General features: G+C 44.2%; 1 protein-coding gene across 5 annotated transcripts; it reads left to right on the forward strand.

Moving 5' to 3' along the window:
* Positions 1-214: 214 nt before the first annotated feature.
* On the forward strand, positions 215-14489 carry lcp2a (lymphocyte cytosolic protein 2a). 5 transcript variants are annotated; one of them, XM_072706535.1, is made up of 21 exons: positions 215-302; positions 487-1093; positions 2018-2080; positions 2878-2924; positions 4472-4537; positions 4616-4647; positions 4764-4804; positions 4951-5152; positions 5577-5680; positions 5820-5883; positions 6558-6665; positions 7767-7792; positions 9386-9405; positions 9631-9751; positions 10076-10088; positions 10219-10321; positions 10440-10492; positions 10599-10681; positions 11310-11384; positions 12431-12586; positions 12957-14489. In XM_072706535.1, the coding sequence occupies exons 2-21, from the start codon at positions 1016-1018 to the stop codon at positions 13080-13082; spliced, it is 1581 nt and encodes a 526-aa protein (XP_072562636.1). In that variant the 5' UTR covers positions 215-302; positions 487-1015; the 3' UTR covers positions 13083-14489. The 5 variants fall into 5 exon arrangements, with proteins under 5 accessions (XP_072562636.1, XP_072562640.1, XP_072562637.1 ...); XM_072706539.1 differs by lacking the exon at positions 215-302 and having other exon boundaries at positions 445-1093; positions 10440-10462; XM_072706536.1 differs by lacking the exon at positions 215-302 and having other exon boundaries at positions 446-1093; positions 4619-4647.
* Positions 14490-14859: the final 370 nt, after the last annotated feature.

The following is a 14859-nucleotide window of genomic DNA, read 5'->3' on the forward strand; positions in this document are numbered from 1 at the left end:
TGATATGTTGCTGTTTTCAGTGGTAACTTGGATGGCAGGATGGACAATGTTGTAATTCCTTGGTGTATAAATGGAATAGAAAATGCTGTGTGAGTAGACAGCGGGGATCCGTTGGCTGTGAGTGGTAAGGCGTGTAAAACAGGTGATTTCGCTGTTTGTCGCGCCTCTGCTCCGACCGCTGTGTCTGTGAGACCTCGCTTGATCTCTGTCTGAGCATCCAAAATAAAAACAGCAATTTGACTAAAGCGTTTTTCTCCAGAAATGAAAGCTATTGTGTCCTAGAGATTGCCCTGCTTGCCAAGGTGAGTGTTACATAAACTTTGTGCATTTTTTTCATCAAAATACCAGTATTACGTCTTGATGAACTGGTATACCAGCGTATAGTGTGATTTCTCTTACACCAACTCATACTTCCTCTTTCTGGCAACACTGTCATCAACAGGAAGCCAAGGAGGAAATGAGATCTGTCGTTTTTCTTCTTTTTAGAATCATCTGCCACCTCTTGATTCTGTCTCTGCTCCGCTCCGTTCCACTCTCCCTCCGGGTCCGCTCTACCCTTGGGGGCCGACTTCTCGACCATCCTCGCCCACTGATGGACGTCGTCGCTCTCGCCAGCCGCCAGCCGTTCGCCCTCGCCGCTGCGACGATTTCGCAAGAGGAAAGCTTTTAAGTAACTCCAGTCCTATTGCGTGTTTTTCTCAGCTACTCCTTTGATGTCCATTATGGTGTAACCGTTTCCCTTTAGCTACGTTGCTCTAGAATGACGCCGGCATTCTTTCTCGCATAGATTACGGTCCAGACCGCAGTTTGTCTTCTCGACAGCGGACGGAGGAGTAGCTCAGGGCGTAGCAGCGTTGAACGAGGAACCATTTTCTACGCGGCCTCTGTGGCAGCCATGCTGGCACGGCGATAAATGAACACAAAGTAGAAGTCACGTTATTTCCGATTATTTTTCTACGAGGATAATTCAAGGACACTCATCTTGGGGCTCAAATATTAATATACCGCCGTTACAATGAGTTTCGATCAAGTTCCCTCCAAGTCAGAGGTTATGAGCTGGAATCCGCCGCGGTTGGCGGACTACTTGAGGAAGGTAAGCGCTCATTGTGTTTCTGACTTCTTCGCTCATGCAGTTTGGCCAATGTGCCTGGGCCGCACTAAAAGAATATTGTGTGTCGGTTGTACCCTTGAATCTTTATGTCGTTTGGTTCGTTCTTTGACTTCAGACAGGATGTGGTTAGGAATAATGTCCGCTGTATCTTTGGCTCTGTGGGTCATTCATTTCGGTCTTTTTTTGTGCATGCCTACATATGTTGAAACTGCTCCATCCAACATGTAAGATCAGACTCGCAGCCACGAAAATGATTCATTGGGTTTATGTGACAGTGCCTTCAGAATAAAATAGAATATTTTTGAGCCCCCAGTGCCTAGGAACCCCAACACATATGCAGATAAAGATGTAGGATTTGAAAAAGAAAAAAAATAACGGCATGATAATTTCACACAACATGACCTCAACAGTAAGCTGGAATGTCATTTTGGGAAGTTGACAAAGGAAACTAATTATTCATTTCTGTTTTGGCCATACAATGTGTAACCAGATGGATAATTAAATGTGAGCCAGGTACTGATTTCTTCAGAGACGAATTTTAATGTATTTTTTGCCAAAACATTAGAGCTTTAACAATTCGGGGCATTAGAAGTTAGGTGCGTTGGGATGCTAACCGCTGTAACAATACGTTTAATTATTAAATTTATCGTTATTATGCATTAACGTTAAACCGTTAATTGAAACATCTGTATCTTAAGATAAGATGAACTAGCTATTTGTCTGTATAGTTTATATTTGAAGTATATTTCCAGTATACTCCAGGTCTGAGTCACTTCGTAGAGAATGCATGTTGTCCTTTTTCGGTCTTGTGAGCCCCGCCCAGCTACCCAAGTTCCAACTTAGTGGAAAACACACGTGGTGCCACGTGAGAGATGTCGTGCGGTTTTTAGCTCTCTGTCTTCTCAGGCGAACCTGACCGGCTGCGACAAAGTCGTCCTGAAGTACAGCATGAACGGCCCGCGGTTCCTGGTAAGTGCCCAGGTGCCCGGATGCCCATCGCCCGGGTCTCATCTCCACCCAGTGCCATCATGTGGCCCAGCTACGCTTAATCTGCATGACGGCCCGGGTGTCTGCATAGTGATCCTGTCAAAATCAGTGTAGAACTTGGCAGATAAGAGAAGACACTTTACTGTTCCATTGGGGGATCAAAAACCCCACCCATCACAAAGAAAGACACAAACAAATGAATAATTAAAAATAAAAACAATGCAATAAAACAGAATAGAATAGAATGGAATAGAATATATCCTGATTGTCATTACACATGTAAAATGAAACTGTATGATGCTGGTGGTACAGCTGAGGTTGCAATATGGTCGTAAACATGGTGCGTAATTTGCTAGTGGGGAACTGATGGGTCAAAGAGAGTTGAGTTAGAGGCCTTTTAGGTAAGACAGAAGAACCTCAGCAGAACATCTAGGGAACCAAAGCTTCAGGCATCTCTACCGCCTCGTTCTCACAGTCGAGCCTCACTAGAGTGCAAGAGCAGCATTTCCCAATCCGGTCCTCAGGGGCCGGCAGACAGTCCACGTTTTCGCTCCCTCCCAGCTCCCTTCCAGACAGTGCACATCCTTGCTGTGGGAGCTGGGAGGGGGTAAAAACGTGGACCGTCTGCCGGTTCCCGAGGCCTGGGGTCGCCGAGGACCAGATTGGGTGCTAAAGGGTGAAACTGCAGACCCGTGTCCTGGGTCAACGGTGCAAAGACTCAGCAGGTAACGGGGCCCGGAGTGAACAGCATGTGACCTTCTGATGCTTTTCTCTTCTAGAACATGTCTGACAATGACCTGCAGAAATTTCCCAAACTTCAGCAGCCGTAAGTATTGACAGAGGCGAGAGATTGTTATTATCATCATTAATAACAATAATAATAATAATAATAATAATAATAATAATCGCATTCACAAGACTAAAGAAAAAGAAAACGCAGAACGCAGAACACAGCACCGATAGGCAGTAGGTTCTCGATCTTTTAGTGAGTGACACGATGCTGAGGCGTATCGTGTGGAGATCTCTGCAGGCCTGCCTCTGTGTGTTCTGCCTCTCCGGCTCGCGTCTGTTTCACAACAAAAGCAGCGAAATGTTAAAACCAGTGTGAATAACTAAGGTCACAGAGCGCAACCAAAGGTGTTTCTGCCGATTTCTATTTTTTCCAACTCGCTCCTTTGCAACCCCACACTCAAACGGGCGACCGCCTATCTCTCCTATAGGGTGGGCCGGCCTTGGATGTCCAACTGCGATTCTAGGCGGAAAGGTGTACGTGCGAGAGGGCGAGGGAGAGAGAACGAGCGGGTGGAACTGCTTTTTTGTTTTTTTATAAAATTTACAGACATTTTAATGACAGGAGGCGATGGCATTCGGTGCATTAAACTTATTAAAGCATCATATAACATGGTCTGTCCCGCATTAAATAAAACAATATTGCTCCATACATTAGGCATCTTAGCTTAGAGGTAGAGAGGTAAGGAGCATGCACTGATACAGTGCGTAAGGAGCATGCACTGATACAGTGGATAAAGAGCATGCACTGATACAGTGCGTAAGGAGCATGCACTGATACAGTGCGTAAGGAGCATGCACTGATACAGTGCGTAAGGAGCATGCACTGATACAGTGGATAAAGAGCATGCACTGATACAGTGCGTAAGGAGCATGCACTGATACAGTGCGTAAGGAGCATGCACTGATACAGTGCGTAAGGAGCATGCACTGATACAGTGGATAAAGAGCATGCACTGATACAGTGCGTAAGGAGCATGCACTGATACAGTGCGTAAGGAGCATGCACTGATACAGTGCGTAAGGAGCATGCACTGATACAGTGCGTAAGGAGCATGCACTGATACAGTGCGTTGCCACACCCACCACACGACAAACCATCTCAGGGATTAACACTCGGGGGGATTTTAAATGTAGGCAATACTGGAGCTGTAGCTAAATGATGGGATACAGATGGGGCGAGGCATCTAGCATCAGGGAGGTATTTAGATGGTGTACTAGATGTGTGAGTGGGCTGGGTTTGTGTCACAGCCTAGAAAAGGAGCCTGAACTGCTGACTGAACTTAATGGAAAATTGGCATCATGAGAGAACTGTCAGGCAATGGAATTACTTTGATTCAAAAGCAGTCAAAAATGAAGAAATATTCAAGTGTTACAGAGCCTTACTGGTAGGGGCTAATTTTAGAATGGGGGAGGCAGAGAAAGAATGCACAAACAGTGTTGCGGCCGCACTTACCACATCCTGCCATCACGGAGCCCCCCAACCGAACACGATCTTAACTCCCAACCAAAGGCCCCGACAAAAGCCATGTGACCCGCTCCGAGTGAACAGCGTGCTCAGCATCTCCCCGTCGCCCCCTGCAGGCTAGTCACCAAGATCTGCCTTGGAATCAACAAGAAGGAAGAGAAGAGAGGATTCTTTAGCAAAAAGTGAGCTCACCTCAAACTCTGTGTCATGTAAAGAGCTGTCGTCTGGGCAGACATAAATATTGTGGTTTTTTTCCTTAGCAGGCCAGCGCCACAGAAGCGCCATGAACAAGGTAAGCAGTCACAGCCCAGATCATTGGTTGCCAGGGCGACCGCATCCTGATTCTTTGTTGCTGTTTATCTGCTGAGGCAGAAAGTCAGACTGGGTAAATGTTACCTTTTTTTGCAGAGTTCGAACAGGAAAATCAAGGCTGGGACTCCGAAGAGTTCGTAAGTCAGCTTGACAGTGTTGTTCATTGCCCCCCCCCCCCCCCCCGGTGTCACCCTCACCCTCCACTGTCCTGCCTCCTTTCCGAGTGTCTCCCTTGACCTGAACTTGTCATTACTTTTCTCTCCCCCCCCCCCCCTTCCCCGAGGATCAGAGTGACGACGACTACGAGAGCCCCGATGGGGACGACGACGTGGACGGGGGGGATTACGAGTCCCCAGATGACGGCGATCACGGTAGGGGGGGGGGCGATAGCGACAACGACTATGAGCCACCCCCCTCCGACCGGCCTGAAGATGCTCCCCTGCAGATCTGCCCCGCAAAGCCCATCGGGGACAGTGACTACATAGGTGACGTCAGAGTGACGTTCCCCACGTCAGCCAGCTGGCCTTCCACTGACATTTACACACAGCTGGTCCATTTTCCCACATTTATCATTCGGAGGTGCCGGGATCTTGAAAACACAACCCAGATTCGGTTTCAACCACTGGAGTATAAGGCTGAAAGTTTAAAGATTATTAAAGTTACAGACTCCAGTCTTTGTGATGGAATGAGATTATGTTAGAGTAACGATGGGTTTGCATGCAGGAGATCGGGAGAGGAACTCTGTAGGTGGCATTTCCCTGCAGTCTCTGTGGTTTCAGCTCAGACCACACAGCTTGCAGGTCTCAGTCACACCTCTGTGACATGCAGCTTTTCAGCGGCGTTAGAAGCAGCAACTTAACTGCGCGCGTGTGTGTGCATGCTTATGCGTGTATGTGGATTTCTTGGCAGATAACAACCGGAATCGGCACACACCAGCGAAGCCATTGCAGAGCCAGCCCCCGGCCCCCCCAGAGCGCCCCGGCGCCAGCCTGCCCCCACCTTCCACCTCCCGCGTACGTGGCCATGCGATCGCCCTTTCCTTTTTCCACTGCGGTTTTTCGGCTGTCCTCTTTTCCTGCCCGTGTCACTTCCTGTCTGCATCCTGGGGTCAAAGGTCAGCGTTTATTTTGCACTTTTTTTTTTCCATGCCAGGTGCCCCCCCACCTTCCCAAGTGCGAGCCGTCCTCACAGAGACCAGTCAAGCCTCCTGCTAAATGTAAGAACACGCATTTCTATTTTAAAACGTGCGTCAAGCATCACGGAGGTGGCACAGCGATTAGTACTATTGCCTCACACCTCTGGGACCTGGGTTTGAGTATTTGCCCCGCCTCTACATGTGTGGAGTTTGCATGTTTGCCCTGTATCATCATGACATTTCACACCCCCCCCCCCCACCCAGTCCAAAAACTAGCATTCTCTCAGTGACTTGGAGTTTCTACATCGAATGGATAAATGTCTTTATAGTCATTGCAAGGTACAAAGAAACTGGAAAATTCTTGTCACTACAAGATACTAAAAAAAAATCAGGAAAAAAAATTATAGCATAAACAAAACAGAATATAAATAAGCAAATAGAATATAAAGTGAGTGTAAAGAATAAAAATGTAAAAAATGACAAAGTAGGTGTTTAAATAGAATAAGTGTTATGTTGCAGGAAATACAATAAACATAAAACTGAATCACATTTGCCAGTATGTGTGAATGGTGTGTGTCCCTTGTCATGGGTTGGCGCCCCATCCTGGGTTATCCCCCCCCCCTGCGTCTGTAGCTTCTGGGATAGGCTCTGGACCCCGTGTCCCTGCATAGATCCAGCGGGTGCGACAGATGGATGGACGGCCTTGTGTACGCCTTATTTCACGCGTGACCTCACCCCCGCTTTCCGTCCCCAAGCTCCTGGCCTGCCCGCCCCCCACGTGGACCGCAGAACGAAGCCTGGTTCTTCAGACCGAGGTCTGCCCAGTCTTCCAGGTTTCCCAGACAGGGAAGAACACTTTCCAGGTAAGCATGTGCCCACAGTCACCTTTCAGTCTCATAAAATCGGTTAAACAGTTTACTTCCAGGGGGAAGTGTTATTATTATTATTATTAATAATAATAATAATAATAATAATAAATTTAATTTATGAAGCACTATTCATTAGAACAAAATCTCAAAGTGCTGACGAAGTTAAAATAATGTAATAATTATTATCAACTATCATTTTGCATATTTTGTGGCTTAAATTCAGTTCAGTCAAACAGAAAGCTGATTTCTTCTTCTTTGCATTATTAGTATGATCATGTTACTCTCATTGTCAGTCATGGTCGTCACTACAGACGATTTGTTACTAACCTTGAACATACAGGTACTTCTGCTGACCCCAACTCAGCTATGACCTTCGCTGTAAATCCGATTTCTCTTAAAATCTCTGCGATTTCAAAAACGAGGCTAATAACTTTACTACATTATTGCTACAAGCCACACAAAGAGTAGAGTTTTGATCTTTTTGTAAGACGGAAAAGAGAACGGCATTTAAAATCGAACGGCGAGCTGCCTTTGGCTGAAGCGAAATGATTCCTCAGCCTTGTATTCTGACCTTTCCTCACCCAGCGACAGTCCGCCAGGCCTAATGCACGGAATGCTCTATAGATGCTGCTACACGTTTGTGCGTCTCCAGCAGGTTTAAACGAGTGTTCTTCGGCTAATAAACATGAGCCATATGCGTCTAAAGTTCAAAAAAGCATCAAAGGCATTTGATCAAGTTACCCAATCTGAATACATTTCTGAACAACTGTACATATATACAATCCTTTTCAGGTGCCAAAACAGGCTAATCGAGCAGAAACTAGACGTTTGCTACGATCAATTACTTTTTTCTTCAGTAAACACAGAACGCTAATTATTCAGTCTAAATTTTTTACATTGTGTTGGGCAATCTTAATTCCCAGTGACTTTAATGAAGGTCTTTTAAAACAGTACTAAAACGGCTTTCAGACTTGTCGTGCCCTGATATTCAGTTCTTGCCCACGTCGTTGATAAAATCGGCAACATTAATTCGTGACGCGCAAATATTTAGAAGCTTTGTGGGCAGTAAGACATTTCCCGTCTTTGTCTCCGTAGGAAGAAAGCCTCCTATGCCTGACACGGTAAGAGTTCTTCTTAATTTATCTGATCAGTATCTAACCTTCTTTTCCACTCAGCTTGGTTTCTTATATGCATTAATGTCCATATATCTTCTAATCGTTCACGCTGGTCAGGTTCACAGGTACATTATGAATAAAACAGTAAGTTGTTGCCGTATGTAGACATATGTAACAATTAATGTGCATCATGAATATTTCTTTTGTGCTGCAATGGAAATAAAACTTTCCGCATTCTTTTCTGAAACATTTTCATGTAACCTGTGTTGTCGTTTTATTGCTCAGTACATTGGCCTCATGCCTCAAAACTATAATTAGCTTATTGGATACGTATCTTAAATCATCATCAGAACTCTGTACAGGATAAACCATGTGGAAGATGGATGGATTGGATTGAAATTGACAGACAAAGCAGTTTGCAATTAAAGTAAATAAAAGCAAGTAACTTGTTTTTCATGTTACACGGAGTGGGTCTTGTGCAGCGATGCTATATAGGGTACCACCTGTCCAGAACTTTCTGGGATTTCTTTGGAACTTGATCTTCTGCCAGGGAAAAAAAAGTCAAACAATTTGTGGGTGTTTCATGTTATAGAATCTTTGGTTTACTGTAAAGCCCTTTGTAATGTGATAATTTACTATTATCATTATTATTAGTAGTAGTAGTAGTATTTGTTGTTGTTGTACTAGCGATATTGTTTATTAAGTGTAAAGTGCTTTATTAACCAAACCAAATAACGGGTTTGTCTGTTTCGGTTCTGCACAACTGACCCGGAAAAGGTGTGTTCTGATTATTGTAGGTGGCCCTATTTTAGGCATCGTGACTTGAAAGATAAGGCGACAAACAAACTGAAATCAGAGCGAAAACGGGCAGTGAAAGAGCGGAGGAGGAAAGCGAACAGATGCAGAATCCGGCCAGAAGCTCAAACACGAAATCTTATATAACAAAAAAAAATTAAAAATGGCAGAACGATGTGACGGATGGCTGAGTCTGGTTCTGAATGATCAGATTCTCGTATAAGTGACGAGCACGGATGCATGAAAAAATATTTTAGCAAGAGAAAACAAGCAGCATACTTATTGAAGACCGTCGTATACATTTTCATATACGATTATGACAAGATCACACTAATTTATTTAAAGGCTACTTAATATAAATTATTTCCTGTTGCAATGGCTGAATGTACGAATTATAAGAGGGTTAGCTGTGAAAGGCTCAATTTATTTATCCTTCAGGAAGTGGGCATTTTCAACAACGTTGTGCGCATTCTGCTGCAAAGATCTCTCTCACTTCGGCATGCATTGATGTCAGGTGGACGAAACGAGGTCGTGAATGTGCGAATCGGTGGGGAAATTAATTTTTTATTACCGTCGTATTTGCGGATTATCGCTAACCGAGGTAGTTACTAAAGGAGCAGTGGTTGTAATAGATTAGATTAAAACAAAAGTGTTTCAGTGGATGTTATGGAACAAAATCCTTGTCAAACGTGGCCTGGGTCGTCATAAATATCTGTTTCATTATTTATATGGATTTATAATCCATGAGAAACATTTGTGAGAAACATTGCTGTTAATGCATCTGACCTCTTTTGCCCCTTACAGTTCGCCGCTCAGCCGAGAAGGTACGGAGCCTCGATCGCCGGCGTGCAGCGCCTCGCACCATCACTTATCGTAACTCTTAAGCTTTGCCAGGTCATAACAGAAGCTCGATCTAACTGTAGGACTAACATCTGCGCGCAACTTTTGCGCTTGATGCCAGGCCAGACATGCTTACACGCCAAGCTGCGCGACAGTGACCCCCTCCCCCCCCCGATCTGTGCCGGGTGTTGTCACGTTTTCATCCACAGAAGCGTCGTCGCTGACAAGCCGCCAGACTTGCCTCGACTCACTAAACCACCACTGCCAGGGCCTGGGGTCAACAGATCAAGCTCTTCTGTCGGCAGACAGCCGGCAACTCTGCCCCCTGCTGTAAGTTATTAAGCTTCACATTTTTATATTCAGCTGTGGGGTCCGGTGTATGGCTTTGAGGGTTACTACTCGGGCTAGGTGCTAACGGTCGGAAGGTCACAGGTTCAAATCCCACAGTTAATGTGATTTTACCTTAAGGAAGCATTTTAACTCCAATTGTTCCTGGGACTGTCTGCCCCAGTTGTATATTCCTCCAGATAAAAGCTGCAGTTAAACAAATAAAATGCAAAAAAAAACAGAATGTGAAAAAGTGTGTGTAATGTTGCTGTCCTGCCATAGTTAAGATCTCTCCTTTTCATTCCCCCCCCCACCCCCTGCTCACAGCTCCAAGACGATGGTAAGCTCTCGATCTTAACGTCTGCCCCCCCCCCAAAGAAAAACCTTCCTATTTTATCTCAAAGCTCATCGCCTTTGGCCGAATGGAAGATAATGATTGGCGTGGTGTCTGCCTCCCATTTCCCCTGCAGGACATATGCCAAAACCGGGAGGGGGGCCCCCTTATAACTCCAACACGTTCCCCTTACCCACGCGTGGCCCCTCGCCCCGGCCGGGGCCCTCGCATTCTGAAAGGTAAGGACCCGCATGCGGACATGCGCGCAGACATGCATGCGGACATGCGCGCGGACATGCGCGCGGACATGCACCCCTGACTTGCTCTCTTCTGACTACTTCTGTCCTGCCTCTGCAGTTTGCCCCCCCCTATGCACCCAGGTGGGTCCCTTCCCTCTCGACTGCAAATGGGTGAGCACTCTGCAGACACTTCCTCCCTGTGTGTAGCCCGAGCTCTGAATGTTGCTGCTGAGTAATTCGTTTTTTTTTCTGTATCATTTTTTTTTTGCAATGCAAGCCATGGGTTCCCAGAGGCCGAAACCCGATCGCCTGCCGATTCCCCAGCCGCAGGTTTCCGATTTTGGCCCAGATGACGAGCAGGTCCGCACATCCACTTTCCTCTCTTTCCGCTCGTGGTTTTCTTGGATGTTTTCTATGCGCTTACACATTGGCTTTGGCTCACCATTAATAAGCAACAACAAAGGCACATATCAAAGAACAGTGTCGGAGAGGATAAAAACTACAACCACTTTTCGATTAACGATGACCTCACTTAGCCAACATCTGCAAATTCAATGGAAATTAAAAATGTTTGTCTGACCAATGAGCGCATTTATGACCGTGTTTTGTACGCCTGACAACAATGTACCTCGGAGTGAGCGAGATCTTAACATACAAAACGTTTTAAAAGTCCCCCTTGTGAAGGATGAAAGAAATCGAGCATGTTAGGCTGACGTAAAGTCGCAAGCACGGCCGCGGTCACGCCCAGACTGCCGTGCGTTTCGCTTAACGCCTTGATTGTTGGAACGCAACTCGGACGTTGAATGAGAAATGGCTGTATACATAAATAATAAATAACACAAGACCAGGATCTGTAGTAATGAATAAGGTGTCGGCGTGTGGATATATAAAGTTGCGAGTGTATAAACAAACTCCGCAGTTCGAGGCAGCAGCATTTACAGGGAGTCACTGCTTACCCGTGAGAGACGTGCCTCTCCTGTCCCCGCAGGACCTGGACCCCCGGTGGTACGTGGCCCATGTGACCAGAGCGCAGGCTGAGGGCCTCTTGAGGAGGATAAACCGGGTGAGTTCCCGTCTCGCGCTGCTTCAAAGCGCTATTGGCAGGGAATAATCCTTAGCTATGCATTTAAATTAATTAGTAGTGGGGGCATTTCCCAACATTTTTTCTGCCAATGCACAGTTCATAAGGTTATAATATCAGGGTACACCACTGGTAAACATATACTACTAATTGGCTCTATCCAATAACACCAATCACATTGCTCTTATCCTTTTGGTTCAGGGTTGAGTATGTTTTCTGAAATGTTTTTTTTCACTACAGAACGCAGTCTGCAAATTGTCGAACATACGTACACCCTTGGGTGTCTGTTGTCAGGCGGTCTTGTTCTTGGCTGGATTACGTGACAAATGCGGTTAAAACCTGTTCGACAATTAAATGAATAAAATGTTGCCTATACACTAACCTTTTTCTTCATCTAAGCCATTTAAAGTACATTCATAATTTAAGTATTAATACATAAGCTTATTTTATTTACTTTTTATATACCTGGTCAGGTGTGTGTGTGTGTGTGTGTGTGTGTGTGCATTTGTGCGTCTGTGTGAGCATTAGGTTTATATTACATTGTGGGGACCAAATATCCCACACAATGTGATAAAAACCTGTTATTTTGACATTGTGGGGACCATTTCTCAGGTTCCCACAAAGATCTGTGGATGCAATCAAAAAAGTAAAAATGCCTAAAGGTTTATTTTGTTTAGTTACTTATGGTTAAAGTCAGGGCTGGGTTGGGGTTAAGGTCATCATGTTGGGATTAGAGTTTTCCCCATAGGAATGAATGGAGAGTCCCCACAAAGATATAATTACAAACCTGTGTGTGTGTGTGCGTGTGTGTGTGTGTGTGTGTGTGGTTCAAACACTGCTCCAAGCAAGGTCCTAAACCCCAATTCTCTCTAACAAAACACATGTTGTTTTGAATAAAAGTGTCTGCTAAGATAATGTGAGGTTCAATTTTATCGTCAACCGCTGTGTATGATGTTTGAGTCCCAGTTGTAAGTCGGCAGATAACGGTGTGGTCTTGTCAGTCATCGTGCGTGACGTCTGTTCTTCAGGACGGCACGTTTCTCGTACGGGACAGCTCAAAAAGATCATCCACCCAGCCGTACACCCTCATGGTGCTTTACCAGGACAAAGTCTACAACATCCAGATCCGGTACAACAGTGAGAAGGACGTCTTCCTGCTCGGTACCGGGCTGAAGAACCGCGAGGTAAGCAGGGGGGTGGCTAATCGGCAGAATTACTGTTTTTTTTTATTGTTGGCACACCCCCCCCCCCCCCGGCAAAATTAACTACCGCAGCCCCTAAAAGGTGTGACGTTCCTGGCCTGAAACCCAATCACACTGCAGCGCTGGATAAAGATGACTTGCTTATAAAACCTGTATCTGCAATGCTTAAAATGGACACAAGGGGGAGTGTTAAGTTCATGTCACCTAGCCATAAAGCCAAAACCCTACTGTAATTTTTACCTTTAACTATTAAATCAGTAGTTTGACTTTCTAAATGTTTCATTTACATTGCCCTAGCTCTGGATATGATTATTGGCTAAAAACGAAAACCATTAATGAATTTCTCCTGCAGAACTTCCCCAGGGTGAGAGACATAATTGAATTCCACATGAAAATACCGCTTCTACTCATCGACGCGAAGGACACTGGTTCGGGACCGCAAAAGCAGTGTCTATTAGCGCAGCCGGTACAGTACTGACGACCTCCAGAAAGGACCCAGAAAGGATTACCAAAAACGGGAGCCGACGAGAAGGGAATTCTGGGATGCAGAAACAGTACCGAGTCGCGGTGAAGAGAGCGATCTGAAAATCATGGAAAAAACTGCTGTCCGCCTAACACCTAAATGACTCTGTTGTCATTGTGTTTTACGAATTGTTTTAGTTCCTCTTAATTTCATTTCATATTTAATTTGATTTCAGCTACAGGTAACTAGCATATTTTAGATAACCGTCAGATCTAAGTTATGTGCAAAATATTATATCAGTTTTTTTTTCTAGCCTGCGTTTTGCATTTTAACAATTAAAAGCTCAGGAAGAAATGGATAACATAAAGGGTTATTTCGACGAGAAGGCAGGTCTCGGCTCGGCATTTCGAACAAAAGTGTGTGCTTCGCAATGAGAAGTTTTCATCATCATTTCATTAAAAGTTTCAAGGCTGATTACACGGCAAATGTTGAAAAAGATGAACGCAAACTAATCTGAACAACTGTGAGCTGCGCACTCGGAGTGGCTGCAGAAGCACGCGGTGCCGCGCCTCCCCGCTCGAGGCAACGTGTCCATCTCCGCTCATGTGATCACTCATCATTCTCCTGGCATTTTACTTTTCTAAGTAAAACTATAGCCACGTATGTTTTACCCAGAGCTGCTAAGTTCACCAGCAGTGCGGGTTTACCCCGCTCCAAGTGTAACGGTGTGTTTTGATCCTCATACATGCGTGTTGCTGCACGTCTCCCCCATTTGGCTGCCAGTTCCACACATTTCCACTAATCGCAGGTTTTTGAAAGCATCTTTGTTTCAAAGTAACATTCAGTGTGTGACACGTTGTACTGTAACTGTAGGGTAAAGTATCTCTTTAGATGGTCAGTCTTTCAGCTGCATTTCAAGGTGTGAAACTGTATAGCACATAAAAAAATTTAAATACAAAAAAATATATATATATTATGCCACAAAATAGATCATGTTAATGACTCAGCCTCTCCGTACATTTCTCTGATGACCAAATCCTGTTATTCCTATGAAAAGTAAGTTTACTTTAATAGATATTTAGACATTTGTTCAGCTTGTTATTCTTAGTTTGTTGTAAATGTTATCAGTGTTATGAAGTGGCGAGTCAGTTCGAGGTACCTAAGCAGACCGAACTGCAAACTGGAAATAAATTATAAACTGGAAAGAAATGTACCTGAATATCAATATACTTTTTGAATATCATCTTAAGTAACATTTTTAAATGTCCCCCAGTTTATTTAAACTATAACTGTAAATAATGAATTCTGTAATATATTTGTGCCTTCTTACAATGCTTTTTTTGAAAAGCTAAAGTACAGTAGTCTTACAGTAAAAACAACAATAAAAATATGCTCAATAAAAACGATTTTAAATGATAAAAATGGAATATAAGGGACACAATGAATCAATATGAATAACTGTGAATGATTTGATACATTTTAATGTTTGAAATGGCTGTTTATTATATATATATATATATATATATATAATATATTTTCGAAACATCAATATATTTCTCTTTAATATATAATCTAAATTTTCTGTAAATAAAGCATATAGTAAAATGACAAAAGTGATGTATTCGAAAATATATAATATTAATGGAGATTATGTCGTTCAATACTTAATTGTTTATTTAACTTGCATGAGTATGAGAGAGATCCATTAAAAGATGTAGGCTCACAACGGTCGTGGACGATTGAGCAGAAACACATAACAAACCTCCTAGGAGACTTTCCTCACACCCAGACA

Source organism: Paramormyrops kingsleyae, chromosome 24 (genome assembly GCF_048594095.1).
Source record: "Paramormyrops kingsleyae isolate MSU_618 chromosome 24, PKINGS_0.4, whole genome shotgun sequence".
Taxonomy (NCBI): Eukaryota; Metazoa; Chordata; class Actinopteri; order Osteoglossiformes; family Mormyridae; genus Paramormyrops; species Paramormyrops kingsleyae.